General features: G+C 36.8%; 2 protein-coding genes across 6 annotated transcripts in view; one reads left to right on the top strand and one right to left on the bottom strand.

The window, feature by feature from the left end:
• The window catches only part of FGF14 (fibroblast growth factor 14), a 412,228-nt gene extending 398,964 nt beyond the window's left edge, over positions 1-13,264 (top strand). For all 5 annotated transcript variants that reach the window (XM_032997041.2, XM_032997039.2, XM_032997042.2 and 2 more), the window contains 2 exons: positions 3,490-3,688; positions 6,433-13,264. In XM_032997041.2, coding sequence (XP_032852932.1) covers positions 3,490-3,688; positions 6,433-6,569 — 336 coding nt within the window. In that variant the 3' untranslated portion in view covers positions 6,570-13,264. The remainder of the gene's footprint in view (positions 1-3,489; positions 3,689-6,432) is intronic.
• ITGBL1 (integrin subunit beta like 1) overlaps positions 9,667-14,784 on the bottom strand; it is a 158,644-nt gene continuing 153,526 nt past the window's right edge. The window contains exon 11 of the mRNA XM_032997038.2: positions 9,667-14,481. Within this exon, the coding sequence (XP_032852929.1) occupies positions 14,390-14,481 (92 nt within the window). The 3' untranslated portion in view covers positions 9,667-14,389. The remainder of the gene's footprint in view (positions 14,482-14,784) is intronic.

Here is a 14,784-nt window from a genome sequence, read left to right as displayed (position 1 = left end):
CTAGCACCCAGGAAACTGCATCAGATTGCAGTTTACAGCCAAAACCTACTCCTGGGGTTTTGGAAATTGGCAGTCGGTATATACTTTGTTTTTCAAATGATTCTTTGACAGGAGAAAATCACCTTTTATATAAGACTACAGGTTAAATCTTGGCACTGACCTTGGAAGAGAAATCCTGAGCACAAGTTCTTGTTTTCAAGTCATGTCTAGTTTTGCAATTTGTTCATTCACTTCCTAATACAAAATGTAAAGACTGTCCTGGAATCAAAACCCAAAAAGTCATTCTTGCAGGGAAGGTCTGAATGATTCATGTCAGCCTGATGCGGATTTCGATTCCTTCAGGTTGGATACAGATAGGCAAGTAGCCTGGGGGAATGCCCTCACCATTGAGTTTCTCTTATAAAATGCCCTTGTACTGCCTTTCTCTCCAGCAATGGACTTGAATAAAGTAATCTGTGGATTATTTTTTTTTAAAGTCGATGCTGTTAGCACATTAATAATTTTCTGAGCGTTCTTACTGGGTTGAGCCTTAGGTATACAGCTCTAGATTTGGCCTATGCACATGCAGAAACAGTATTTTAGGTGTCATGGCTGCTTTACTGGAGAAAATATAGATGCTTACAGCTTTTCAGCCATCTGAGATGGTGTCTGAGGCAAGGCTTTAGATATTACTCTTAACTTAGAAATACTCAGTTTCCACCTGAGCCCCAGAGAAGGTGTCCATTTCAGAAGTCTCATTCTGAGCAATTCTATCCTCAGAGGAACTGATGGTTGCAGTTCAGCATAGTCATTGTCAGATGCCTGATTTTCATTCATTAATACTCTGCACTGGTGGAAGTATTAGCCTGCTCTAATGTAACATGTATTTAAGTGACTTTTTGACTGAGAGTTTATCCCAGGCAAAATTGCACCCCAATATACTGGGTGAATGTAAAGCTACCCAAAGCTGTTGCGCTACCCATACATCTAGAGGATAGCTGCTGTACTTTTGGGCAGAATACAGTATTCAGGTTTGGCTCTTCCTTGTATGCCAAGAAAAAAAAAAAAAAAATAGCAGACTATTACCATGCTTTTCATTACTAAGAAATAGTAATGATGCCAGTTTGTCCAGTCTATCAGTCTGCATCCAGGAGTAGCCAAGTAATTGTGTTGGCATCATCCATTTTTTTTACTTGGTAAAGTAAATATCTCACTGTCAGAATCACTACTATACGTGCCAAAGAAATGAGAGAGGGAAGAGCCAGGTTTGATTCAGAGGTGGGATATGATTTGAAGGAATCTCGTTTCAGTGTCCTAATGGATATTGTTTGTGAAAACACACACAGCATTTACAGGCAGCCAACCATCTCTAGTACGGAGGAGCATGGAAAGACAAGCAGCTTTTGTTTATAGCAAAAAGTGAGTATTGGCTAAGAAGTAGTGTTTATGGTAATCGAGCTTTACAAGGAAGTAAAACTTAGTGGGGAACACAGGGGGTAGCATTTGCAGTGAAGCAGGTAATGAGGAGAGCTGTGTAGGCATTTCCTGATTAGCATCTGCTGTTTCAACAGCGGAGGAACATGACTCACATGTAAATGATTGTGCTAGGCTTTAACAGGCATTCCCTCTAGCATGCCACCCTGCCTTCTGGTTTTATTTTGAGTCTCCTTTGAGCCCTACTGTGATTTGAAATCGGTGGAGGAGAAAGGAGAGTAACACAAACAACAGATGTCTTAAAGTCTTGGAGCAGAGGGAGCAAAGGCCTTGTGGCAAAGGAGGAGGTGCAGTTTGTCATTAGCTTTTGGAGCCTCTAGTACAGACTGCATTCACATTTCTGCATGTGTGTATATGCACAGTTGTGCACATAGGTGGTAAAGAAGTGGCAGTGCAAAAAAATGGCCACTGCGCACATCGGAGAATAGTTTTTGCATCCTGTAAATGTGTGTGACCTATAGACACTAAGCGTACTTGCTCACACAGACAAAGCAACCTGTTCTAGGGAAGGTTCACTAATTATTTCCCAGCTGCTGCAGTAACTGATTTTAGTCTGTTGCTGGATAAAATACACTAATTCTCTTTTATTTGAGATAAGAGTTGCTCCATAATTGAGAAAGCAAATAGTATGCCTGGTGTCCATCAAGACAGCTTTGCTCACAGGTGGTAACTTAAGCCATGGCAATACAAATACTGTGTATCCCATAATGTTAGGAAAACTTGGTTGTGCACTAAGTGACATGTAGTGCAGAATCAGAAAAGCACTTCATCTGTGTTTTCTGGTATGGGGAGCAGTGTCTTTAAGGGCTTTGATTTCCAGCAAGGAAATCTGTGACAGAAACAGCTGTGAAATTCATACAATATATAAGCATCTGGGGATGGCATAGAGACCCTGAAAGCACATTACCTGCTGAGTGTTGAATCAGTACTGCATGGAGCCAGGAGCAAAAAGAAATGGAAAGAAAAAGAAAAACAAAAAAACAAAACAAAACCATAAAATACTGTGAATGGAGAAGTGAAAATATATGACATTTCCAGGTTTTTACTTCTTGGGAAAGACAACTGAAAGAAAGATGAATAAAAAAAAATAGGACTCAGGGTGGAGAACTTTGTGCTCAGAAAGCTTAGCAAGCCACCTCCCACCTTCCCACATCTACTTCCTCCTTTTATGAAGGGACTCTTTTCCACAGGTTTCAGCAGATGGGTCCAAAGACTGAAAATCACATTCACATAGAATCCTATTTTTTTATGATATTTTAAATGTGATTTTATTTGCTTGCTAACTTGCTGGGTTTTTTCCCAAAGGATTTTGGTAAACTCTGTCTCAATATATGTTTGTACTGTTTATTTTGTTACTGTTAATTGTTATTATTTTTAATTAAATTAATTTGGCTACTGGGCTCCAGAAGTTTGTGCTTAGGTTAACCTTAGTAAAGGGTTTAGGTCTTATTATTGAGTGTGACTTCTGGAAGCATTACTGGTATTGGGATGAACACCAAGGGTGTCAATAGGAATTACATTTCCTTGTAGAGAAATTTGTGTTTTCGTGGGGTGTTTAAGGCTGTGTCTACTCTAGGAAATTATATATATTTTAACATATTGGCAGCAGCAATTTTTAAGCATCAAATAGTTAATAGTTAGTATGGTAAAACTGAACAACTGTTTTCTCATTAATGTTGTTTTAGCATAGACTTCATTATTCTTTACAAGAATATCCTATCAGAAAAATAAGCACAATAATGATTATTCTGTATTTTAAATAGTGTTTATATGCCTGTGTCACTTCCTCTGCACTTTGAAAAAACACTATCCCTGTTGCACAGATGGGAAAACAGAGGCATCCATGGGAGGTGTGACAGCTTCACCTGGAAGTCTTCTAGTGAAAGACATATCTGGTCTCAAAGCAGAACCCTATTATAAGTCATATATTAAATTTACCAAGAGGTTATTTGTAAGTTAAAAAAACAGAGGCCTCACTTTAGAGATATCATTTAACATTTACTTTTCCTCCCACAGGAACTTTTTACACCAGAATGCAAATTCAAGGAGTCTGTTTTTGAAAATTATTATGTAATCTACTCATCCATGCTCTACAGACAACAGGAGTCCGGGAGAGCCTGGTTCTTGGGGCTGAACAAAGAAGGGCAGGTCATGAAAGGAAACAGAGTGAAGAAAACAAAACCAGCAGCTCATTTTCTACCCAAGCCATTGGAAGGTGAGACTCAGTCCATTGCTGGCAGATCCTCCTATAAATCTTGCAAAAAGAAGGAACAGTTTCTAAAATACCCTTTGTGAATGTGCATGCCCCACACAGGGGCCATTCCAAATGACAGTCCCCAGGATTCATGAGTGGTTTTGTGCTTCAGCATAGTGATGCTAGAAAGGGCACATGTAAAAACAATTTTTCCAGGGATTAAGAGGTCATTTTGCAAGAAAATAAATCTTTTGTGGAAGTGTATTGCACTGTTTTTAAGATATTCTCTTGGTAGGAACAAAAGCTGTTGTGAGTCTTGCAGTGAGAAAATAGTCCTTTCATTAAGCAGAATGAAATAATGGACATTGTAGGATAATTGGGAGTTATAAAGGCAATGGATGAAATGTCAGCATTTCAAAGTAAAAGCTTGCTAATCCAAAACACAAAGGTCTCTTTATAAAATAAATCATACTGTATTACTTAGCCAGTTGATGTAATGCACGTAACTTATGTAAGTTGGCCATAAACCAAGATAGAAGCAAATAAAAGTAATACTAACCGTACGCATTAAAATGATGTCACACATTCTCTGAAAAGTATATTCATTTATATGTTGGAACTTTTGGATTATCCTACATATTCTGCAGGACTTTATAAACGTATGCTGCTTTTTGCTTCTTGTCCTGATGGTGCTCCAAATTTCATTTATATTATTCCTACACATAGCCTCAGTCATTCTGGAAATTATCTCATTACTTAACATCTGAAAACACATACCTGACTAATGCTTTAGTTAGAAGACTCATTTATTTTAATATTTTAACTTCAAATTTTTGATTAAAGGATCAGCTTGTTAAATGTTTTAGTTTCATCATAGGGAAAAAATCTGAATAATCCTATGTTTTAACTTCACTTCATCCACTTTGTGGCTGCCCCCTCCCTGGCAGGGTTCAAGGCCAGGTTGGATGGGGCTTTGAGCAACCTGGTCTAGCGGGAGGTGTCCCTGCCCATGGCAGCAGGGTTGAAACTAGGTGATCTTTAATGACCCTTCCAACCCAAACCATTCGGTGATTCATATTTGAACTCGAGTTGATGCCTTCGTGCTCTCCTCATCTTGCAAAAGCTCACAGTATTTTCATGAGCTCTCAACAATATTGACACTTTACATGTCAATCCCTTTATATTAAATTAGAAGAATTGTAGGGAGGGAAAGCCAGTGCATCTTTAAAAGCACCATCAATTTATATGGATTAGGAAAGAAGTTACTTTTTTCATTAATGTTTGGATGGTCAGACTCTATCAAAATAGCTTAGACAAGGCTTAGAAATAACTTGCTTTACATTGCCCATGAGAGTCATCAAATATGACAGCCCTGCTATATAATTCCTTACTTTATAGTTCCATCTCATGTTATTCGACTTAATATTTTTGTAGGTCATGGTGCTATTTCATCAAGCTATTTTAATTAATCAGCGAAGTGTCCTAAACACAGTTATGGGGGTACTCTGAAGACAGATCATAACTAGCCTTATGTACTCTAGAGAAGACATTTAATTTCAGACTTTCAGAGGCCATAAAAGGATTTAGATTATGTCACTGGAAATGTTAGAACAAGTATTTGATTAGTTAATGGTGCTATGGGGCCCTTCATATTTATTACTAAACTTTACACCATTGAAGATCAAGGTCAGTACTTTGATGCTCCTGCCTCCTACTCTAATTAGCCAAGGGATGAAGGGATTGTGCTCTCAATGGCAGCACACAGCCAGTCCTGAAATCAGTGTGACAATTAATTCCTTTGACTGTTTTGACATCTCTTTCAGTGTTGGTCTGATATAAATAAATGCTACTGAAGTTAGGTGTAAGTGGAAATATTACCTGATTCAGTGACATGGAAAATGAAATTGAATTATCCAGGAGCATTAATCATTAAGGCAGATTAATGCTGGAACTGTGTAATTGAACTCATGTATTTTCCTCAAAGGATTTAAAGTGGTTAGATAGGGACTGAAGTGCAGGGGCAATTTTTTAATTCCTTTAAGAAGTCAGTTAATAGTTTAATTTGGAGTTTACTGCACTTCTACATTCAGTGGAGATCAGTGGTTACTACGTGTATTTTTGGAAAGGAGGAATAAAGAAACTCAAATCTCGTGTACTCTCTGCAGCTCTATCCTGGACATTTCTTCAGTACATACTTGAAGAGACCATGGCCAAGCTCCTCAGATGTGGGAGACAGATGTACAAATAACTGTAGAACTGGACTCAAGCCTAGTCTTGCAACGTAGAACTAAAAATGAACACTTGAGTCTAGACAACTGTATCATATGATCCCATTTGTTAAACACCATCTGTCTTATCTCGTTTTATTTCTAAAAACTTGCAGAATATTTATTTAAGGGGTGTATATATATATACATATGTGTGTATATATATGTACATTTGTGTGTGTCTGCCTCATGCAAAGACAGAACAGTAGTTTTTAATTTCCAAGGCTTCTATAGTTTCCATTAAACAAGCAAGCATACGGTTTCCTACTGTGTTTTTAAGTCACATACAGAAGTGAGAGATTTGGAGGGTCAAGCAAAGCTATCCATCATGCAAGACAAGTGTCTGTCAAAGCAAAGAGTTTTCCTCATGTGCAAGAGGAACATGGATTATATTACAATATCAGTTACACTAGAAAATTAATCCTGTTTGAGATGAGCTCTTATATTAAACAGATACATCCTTAAAAATGTCTCTCCTTTTCTCTTTTCTCCCCTCAGTTGCCATGTATCGAGAGCCGTCTTTGCATGATATTGGAGAAACAGTGCCAAAGGCTGGGGTAACTCCAAGTAAAAGCACAAGTGCATCTGCAATAATGAATGGCGGCAAACCAGTTACCAAGAGTAAGACGACATAGCCAGATCCTCACAGGTGTTGTGACTTACTGAGTCCCGAGCACAGTTGAGCAATTTATCCTTGCCAGACTTCCCCTCTGCAGTGTCTGTGGATCAGCTTGCGTCAAGTCACAGGCTTGCCCGTTGCTGTTGCTGAACTGAGTTGTTGCAAGAGGATAAATCTCAACATGTAGCTCCACCCACAACAAGAAGACACCTGGATGAACCAGCTAAACTCAGACCATGGAATGCCCTACCAGATATTGGAATGCCTTTTTAATATCTTTTCTGTGACTGTGACACTTCATGTGAATGACATACTTCACAAGTACACTTGATACCTTGCCTGCTGACAATTGCCCATAATCTCTTTTTGAGTCCAGTTTCAGCAAAATCCATGTGTTTAAGTTCTATTTTGTAGCACACAAATAATCAAGTAATTTCTAGTTAGATGCTGTAAACCTGTGCTATTATGGATTTCTCTTCTTCCCTTTTTTATAAGGCTGCTCGCTCCACTGTCTGTGACTTTTTGCAGGGATTGTGTTTCTCTATAACTTAAGTGTTGCCGGTGGCTTAGTTCTGAAAGCAATCAGGGAATCAGGAAGCCTTCAAAAATCTATTATTACAAATTATATCTATAAAGAATAGGATTGTTGTCTCTGGCTTACAATATTGATTAAATGTGAATACTCCAGTAACAGATACTGTGCTTCTGAGGTTGGCATTATAGTGAAGGGAAGAGTGTCAAACACAACCAACAGGAAGTTTTCTGAAAGGAGTGTTTGGCATCCCCCTATAGTTTCTTTTTGTGTGTGTGTTTTATACATATCACAGGCTTACTGGTAATGGTAACATTTGCCTTGCCCAGCGAGCAAGACCCACTCATTTTTGGGAAAGTGGGTCCAAAGAATTTTGTAGGCCTTGTAGGCCTGAATTAAGGCTCATTTTTCATCTATTAAATCTTCATTGTTTGAAAAACAACCACCACCGATAAAAAAAATAAAAAATAAAATAAGACTAACCAGAATTGCGCTACCTAAATCCATTTCAAATATAATCCTTTCCTGTTTTTAAGGAACTTGAACTTAATGCCATTGTTACTTTTGGCTGAATCTCACACCTACTTAGCAAAGCATGGGCAAGGATGTTGTTGTGTTCTTTTTTGCAGCACCAATGCAAAGGGTAGTTACAAATCATAGTTTAATATTTCTGGTGTTTTAAAAAAAAAAAAAAAAAGAAAAGAAAAAAGTTTTAAAACTGGACATATTACAAAACTTTATTTTTATTTTTAGCAAAGCATGCAAAGTCCGGTCCTGTGTATCTCACTGATATCCCAGTACGTACCTCCACCCAGCTTTCTAGGATAATTTGCCCAACAAATTACTAGATTGAAGGTGCCTTGCCTTGATCTCTGTATACTGTACTTTCTCCTACATTAACCTAAAACAAATCAAAAACATCATAAAATTGAAGCCTTGGATCATATTACCAGAAAGAACATTGAAGCCCTTTGAGTTTGTCACTTGTGAACAATTAAGCCAGTGTTGAGGGCAGGGAGAAGGATTTAGAGAAGGCCACAGAGATGCCACTGAGGTGTTGCACACTTAGTCACAGGCTTTCAGAAGACTAAAAATATGGGTACTAGTCTCTATGCTTAATGAGGTATTTGTTTCTCAGAAAGGGCAACAAGGACCAAACTGTACCTCAGTCTGCAAAACTGTGTGGCAATGCTCTCTTGGCCTCTTGCATCTTGATATTTAAATACAAAAAAAAAAAGGAAATAATCTAATTCTTTTTTAGCATTGTATTTCTGGCAATTTGTTTTATCACATCTTTGTGCTGAAGTCCCTAACTGAGACCTCTGGTTATTTCAAACTCCCTGTCTGCTCAGATGAACAACTGATGCAGTCTGAATGAACTCTTCGTGCTAGTTTTCAAATATCTTCTGTTTTTATGAAGCGACATTTAGTGCACTCTTCAAGGAGACTACTGTAAAGCTGCTAAATTCTAGATGAACTTTTTTCGCAGGCCAGACTTCCTTGTTTATATCTGTAATAGGAGAACAGCAATCTAACACTTGATGATGGGTCTTTCTAAGGAGGGAATGAGTTAAGCATGAAGCCCACTATCTATGTAGAGGAAAAAAATACAAACTTACTCTAATACTGTGATAAAAACGCAAAGAAACTTTGACTTAGACTGTGCCCTTGCCTGCTAGCACTAACCATGTGTGTGTGGGCGGGAAACAACACTTTGATAAAAACTTCGGTGCACCCTTCTCATCCCATATGGCCCAGTGGGATTTGTGCGCCATCCCAGAGGAAACAAAAGAAAACCAAAGCAGCTCACATGGTGAGCTGGGGACTTGCTCTGCACCTGGAGGGCCCATGGGAGGCAGCAGCCTTGACGTTGTACTGTCTGCTGGGTCCCAGAGGAGGCCCCAGGCTCTCCTACAGTTACGAGAGGAGCACTTTACAATATTTTGAGTAAGATAATACAGCTGAAGGCTACATTCTCTTTCTCTCTCACCTGAATTTCATAAGAGTTCATGAGAAGGGAATACCTGTGTTTATGTCCCATCCAGCCGTCTTTTTAGTCTCCCGGTGTAAGAGCCTGGGGAGAGATGGGGCCAAAGACCTGGCTGAGCCATGCAAGGAGCTTCTGGTTCATGGTCTGATACTACAGTAGTATTGTTTTCAACATGAAACTTTTGATCCTGAATAATTATGATCTGTGAATCAGTTAGGGGGGAGGGAGGGGCTATAACTAAGGCCAGACTTAATTTTTGTAAGCAGTTAGTACATACTGGAAATACAGCATTTTTTTCTTACCATTTTCTGGTTTTGTTTCTATGAGCTAAATCCATATGTGTGTTTAATCCAATGAATAGATGCCCTAAAAAACATTTTTTCTACAATCTGTTTAAACATAGCAAAGGGGTCTCTGTGCTTTGCTTCCTCCCTTTAATTTTGTCTCTTGTCTCATCTGTTGCATGGGAAGAGGATGGAAAGGATGAACTGCATGTAGTGGGTTGTGTCTATCAGAGAACTGTTGGGCTGTATTATGAAATTTACGTGCATATATGCAAAAAGTTTGTCTGCATCGTACAGTTTGTGTTTATTCTTATTTATTGTATACACAGATTCAACATGATGAATAAAGCATTTATATGAAGGCATACCGGAAAACAACAAAAAAGTTTATGTAAGAAGTAGACTGTGCAAAACATCATTGCACTGGCCACAGGATGGTGAAACTTCATGTAAATACGTTGGCAAACTCAGTTCTCCCCTTTTACCATGCCAAAGAAAATTTTAGCTCCTTAATATAATACCTCTCTTGCTGTTCTCCAGAATGAGACTTCACCATTTTCTTCCCTCTAAAATTAATTTTGCTGTTAAGTGAAAGCTGTTTTCAACTGTCTGTTACTACTGAAGTACTGTATAGTAAAACTCATGGAATCCATTTGTATTTCCAGATTGGGTTTTTTGTACTTACATGTCCAGCTCTCTGTGAATCTGCATTGTTCCAGACCTTTTGCATGCTTACTTTGTATTTTGTTCTTCTTCTGAGTTTTATCTAATCTCTGAGAGACTGTTTGCACAGCAATCCAACCTCATTTTACCATTTCATAGGTTAACACTGCACATAATCATTAACTCTTTACTGGATTTTTAAACTGTATTTCAGCTACAGTTCTGTTTGGCAAAATCAGTCACACCTGCACAGTTTTAGAAATCCAGTTTAAAGTAGATATGAACTAATCAACAGAGCACCATTTTGTTGTACTTAGAAAATTTTATAAATACACAAGTATGAGATTGCTCACATGATAGAGCCTATTGAAAGGTGTCTATAGCTTTTAAGTGCTTTGTCGTTCACATAGCACATCTTTTGCTTAATTTGCTGGGGTTTTTAGCAACTCTCAATTTTTTAATATACTGTCATTTTCATAAACTTTAACTTGTGTAGAGTCAGACTGGTTCTTAACAAACTCCCTCCCCCGCAGATATAAAGTAAAGCAATTCACTTTGACAGTGGTCATGTGGTCATATGGTCACACCTGAAATAACAGTAAGAACTCTGACTTTATATATATTGGAAAACTTTTTCTTGGTTTAAAACCACTGTAAGCAATGACTTATGAAAGCCAGCAGTTTGGTCCATGTGTTAAAAGTGTGTCTTGCTGATCCATCTGTTTACTGGAATAAAGAATAAATTATTCAGCTCCATTCAAATGGGAATGCAAGTAAAATTAGACAAAGGAGGTTATCTTTCTTGTAAATGCCCCTTTAGATAAAATCATATTCTGTGCAATTAATTTTAAAATGTCTAATAACAAGGGGGTTTTACGATGACTAAGGCAAATGCTATAACTTATTTTTAAAAACATAATAAATTTTTTGTTCTATTACCTAGTCACAGTAATATTCAACTTAGCTTTCTTCATCCCAGTATCATTTGGCTGTATCATTTAGCTACAAAGTGAGATGTCATTCTGTGAAGAAGCATCAGAAATGGCAGAGCAGGTACATGATTAAATGCTCATCTACGTGTTTCTAAAAAGAGTATGGCCAGGGAAAAAAGGATCACAAGTAGGTTAATAATTAATACACGCAAATCAATCCAGAGCTCTTTCATAGGTAATATTACAGATATGTTATATACGATAGGCATAATCCTGCAAGTCTATTGTAGAAGCATTCGGCACACTTCTGGATTGGGTTCTTTCTCTTGTAAGAAGAAAGCAAGGCTTTAGTATCTTTTTTTTATAAGGTTTATCAATCTAACTGATACAAAATCCCCATTTATCCCATTTTGTTTTGGCCACCTAGATCTGCCTTTTGCCACAGGCCTGAAAACAAGGTTTTACAGACACTAGGTATGAAGAATCAAGCAGTAAGTTTCACTCCCTTACACCTCTTCCTGCTTTTTCAGTTCATCTGGCATTCCTGTCACAGGGAATGAGGTGTAAAATCACAATTTATTAATATAGCTATTATTTTCACATATATGGAATAACAATCTTATTCCTTCTGATCTCATTTTTCTAGTCAGGAAATGAGCCACAAAACAGATCTGCTGGGAGTTACATCACCAGTTACCTCAGCATGAAGAGCAGGGGGAATGTTTTAGCAACATTATAAGAAACAGAATAAAAATTGGAAAGGAATTTGCACATACATAATATTTTTAGTAGTCTTAGTTAATACTTTAAGGTTTATAGCAACAGTACCATTTTGTTTTGACAATTTACATTTTAATGAACCACTGACAGTAGCTGTCTTAGAATATTCTAATATTTTTCCATATGTACCTTAACAAAAACTTGGATAACACTTTTTGAAATGCTATGGATATGTAATCCATCCAGTAGCCAAAATGTTGGAGTTAATTTTTTTTTTTTTTAATTCTAACTATAAATCAGAATCATCTTACACCTTTTTAAGTTTATAAACTTAAAGTGAAAGCAAATTACGAAGTATAATGCATCAAATATGATATTGCAACCCTCTAAAGAATTGGTTTTTGTCTACGAATGAGTACCTGAAATACCACGGCTGATCTACAGGATTTATAAAACTGCTTATCATGCTATGAAACAAGTCAAAAGCATCTACTGAACCTGGATAAGTGTTTTGATTATCTAATATTTTCTTATTACAGTACTAAATGCAGATAGAAGGAAATCAAGGAAAACTTTGTATCTTTCATTGTTTACACTCTGATTCAGCAGATGAATGTATATGTGAAAAAGCACTGATTATAAGATGATTCAGGTCAGCGGTATTCATAAATATAAATAAACCCAACAATCTGTGCATTCCAGACACCAGAGTTGACAAAATGCATATGTGTTAAAATTTAAGAAAATATTCCTGTTAAGGTCTACAGAGTTTAAGGGTTATAAGTACAAAATATAAACTATAATTTCAAGATTAAATTTACGCTGAAGATTCTTTATACTGTGTCAATACATTTTAGAGATCTGCCTGATATTTTGGTTGTCTAAAAAGAGAGCAGCTAGCAGCTTTGGGACGTTTGTCATTTTTTCTGCATAACTTCTATATAAGTTATGCATGGATGTTTGGTGATTATACTCCCTGAGAACATGGCTTTCACAAGCTTCATTTTTAGAAAGAAAGAATCCAGGTTAAGGAAAATATTGGGTAAGAGAAAAAGCAAGCTACATGACAAGGGGAATTAATAAAAGTGGTTAAATAAATTCATTCACATTTTTTGCATTCTACTACATGTTCTGTACCATTGTATTTTCCTATTTCAAAATTGTCCTTTCTAAATGAAAACTAATTTCTAGACTAATAATGGAAATACTTTTTTTGGTTGATATATAATTCCCTTATTTCTGAGTCATGTACCTCTTCAAAAATCAGGACGTTGGCATCTAAACCACAATGTTACCGTTTGGTATTAAAAAGAAATATTCTCCAGCCATTCAATCAATTTCTCTCTCAATCATGATTTCTCTCATGATTTCACAAAATGTAAACACTTTTGAAACTAAAATGTATGTATCTTTTTTTGCTCTAAAGAAATCAAGGGCTGCCAAATCTACATGTAAAAAAAAAAAAAATACTCATATGTAAATAAGTTAGGGAAGTCCCAATAGTTGTGCATCATTCATAACTCAATGTGAATTTCACACTGAGCAGCATTTCACCATTGGAAAATGAAAATAAAAGTTTTGTTCATATCACTGCTTTGTTTGTATTTACTGTATAAAACCTTTAATTACTTTGTGGCCATTTTCTGAGTGTCTTTGGCCGATACCAGGCTACTGCACAGCATAGCTGATTTTTCAAATCAGTTGACCTTCAGGCTCCCCACTTCTATAACAGCAGTTAAATTCAATGAATACGGTGTGTGACAGTGCAATCTGTTCCAAACAGTGATTTCTAATAGCATGCAGAATTGTCATCCTAAAAGTTATTGGTATAACAAATTTTCATTTGCTTTACTTTTAAGAGGATGAGGCAACTGTACATACATAGAAAAGTATGATAAAAGTACACGAGTTGCAGGATACATGTTCAGAATAGGTAATCATACATTTGTATCTTTATTAGTTTAATTCCTTATACTCCTATAGGTTATGTATTTGAAAGTATTATAGTATGCAGATTAGATAATCAACTTAACCACACAAACCACAAAGAAACTAAGAAGTTCTCTTGTGAACGAGGATCTGTTCAGACATTTTGGGTCTTCAGCTTATTGTTTTCAGGTAATTGGACCTCAGTTATACAAATACAATGCTTTGACCAAATAAAAAGTCATTAATATTTATGAGCTGGTGCATAATCAGGATTGTTACAAAGAAAAAAGGGCCGAGCAATATATTTGTCAAACACCAAAAAATTAACCAAATTAATTATTTGACAAATGTTCAACTAGTGCTACTCTTCTACAGGAGTATTGTTGCATACTGATACGGGGAAGTGACAACCAAGTAAATAATGCTAAATAAAAGGCTTTCTTACACCTTTTCCAGAGGTTGCCTAAGAAATAGACATTATTAGAAATAGTATCAGTCCCACTGAATTTACCAAAAAACTCTGGAGAAGTTCCACAGGGCCAATAGTTTATGACTCACCTTTTAGAGCTTGGACTGTCCTGCTCCCAAGGCATTTTAAAGTTTTTTCTTTTAGTTTTGTCATACATTTCTTTAAGGACCACGCTCTCAAATGAGCTTTCTAAAGTATTTACACTATTGTACGTGTGTGTGCATGCACACCCACACACTGAGTACTTCTGAAAATAAATGTTCTAGCAGCCTAAAGAAAAACAAACAAAAAACCTCCTCAGTCTTTAACGTCCCTTGTTAAGGGTATTCTCTTCCCAGCCAGATTTCACAAGCATTTCCATTCCATCCTTCCCAGCACTCACAGTTTCCACAGTTACAAACACCATTGCCTAGAACAGAATGAAAAAAGGACAATTATCATAATTGAAATGTACTACATTAAAATGTGTTTTATGGGAAGTAAAAAGCCATGCTGAAGTAGTTGCATTGTTCCTTTATTGTTCCACTCACCTTTTTTTTTTTTTCATTTGGAAGGAAGCAATTACTGTACCATTGCATTAAGAAGCCACCCCAAACCTACACTTCCCAAAGCAGTAATAGCATTTGCTCAATAATTCCATCAGCAGAATTGCACATATTGTAATTATGCCACCACTATTTGTACCCAGCTGCTGAGGCTAAGTGTTCACACT

The sequence above is a fragment of the Tyto alba genome, unplaced genomic scaffold, assembly GCF_018691265.1.
Source record: "Tyto alba isolate M040663 unplaced genomic scaffold, T.alba_DEE_v4.0 Super-Scaffold_45, whole genome shotgun sequence".
Lineage (NCBI taxonomy): Eukaryota > Metazoa > Chordata > Aves > Strigiformes > Tytonidae > Tyto > Tyto alba.
Note: the sequence above shows the minus strand (reverse complement) of the source record. Positions and strands in the feature narration are given on the sequence as shown.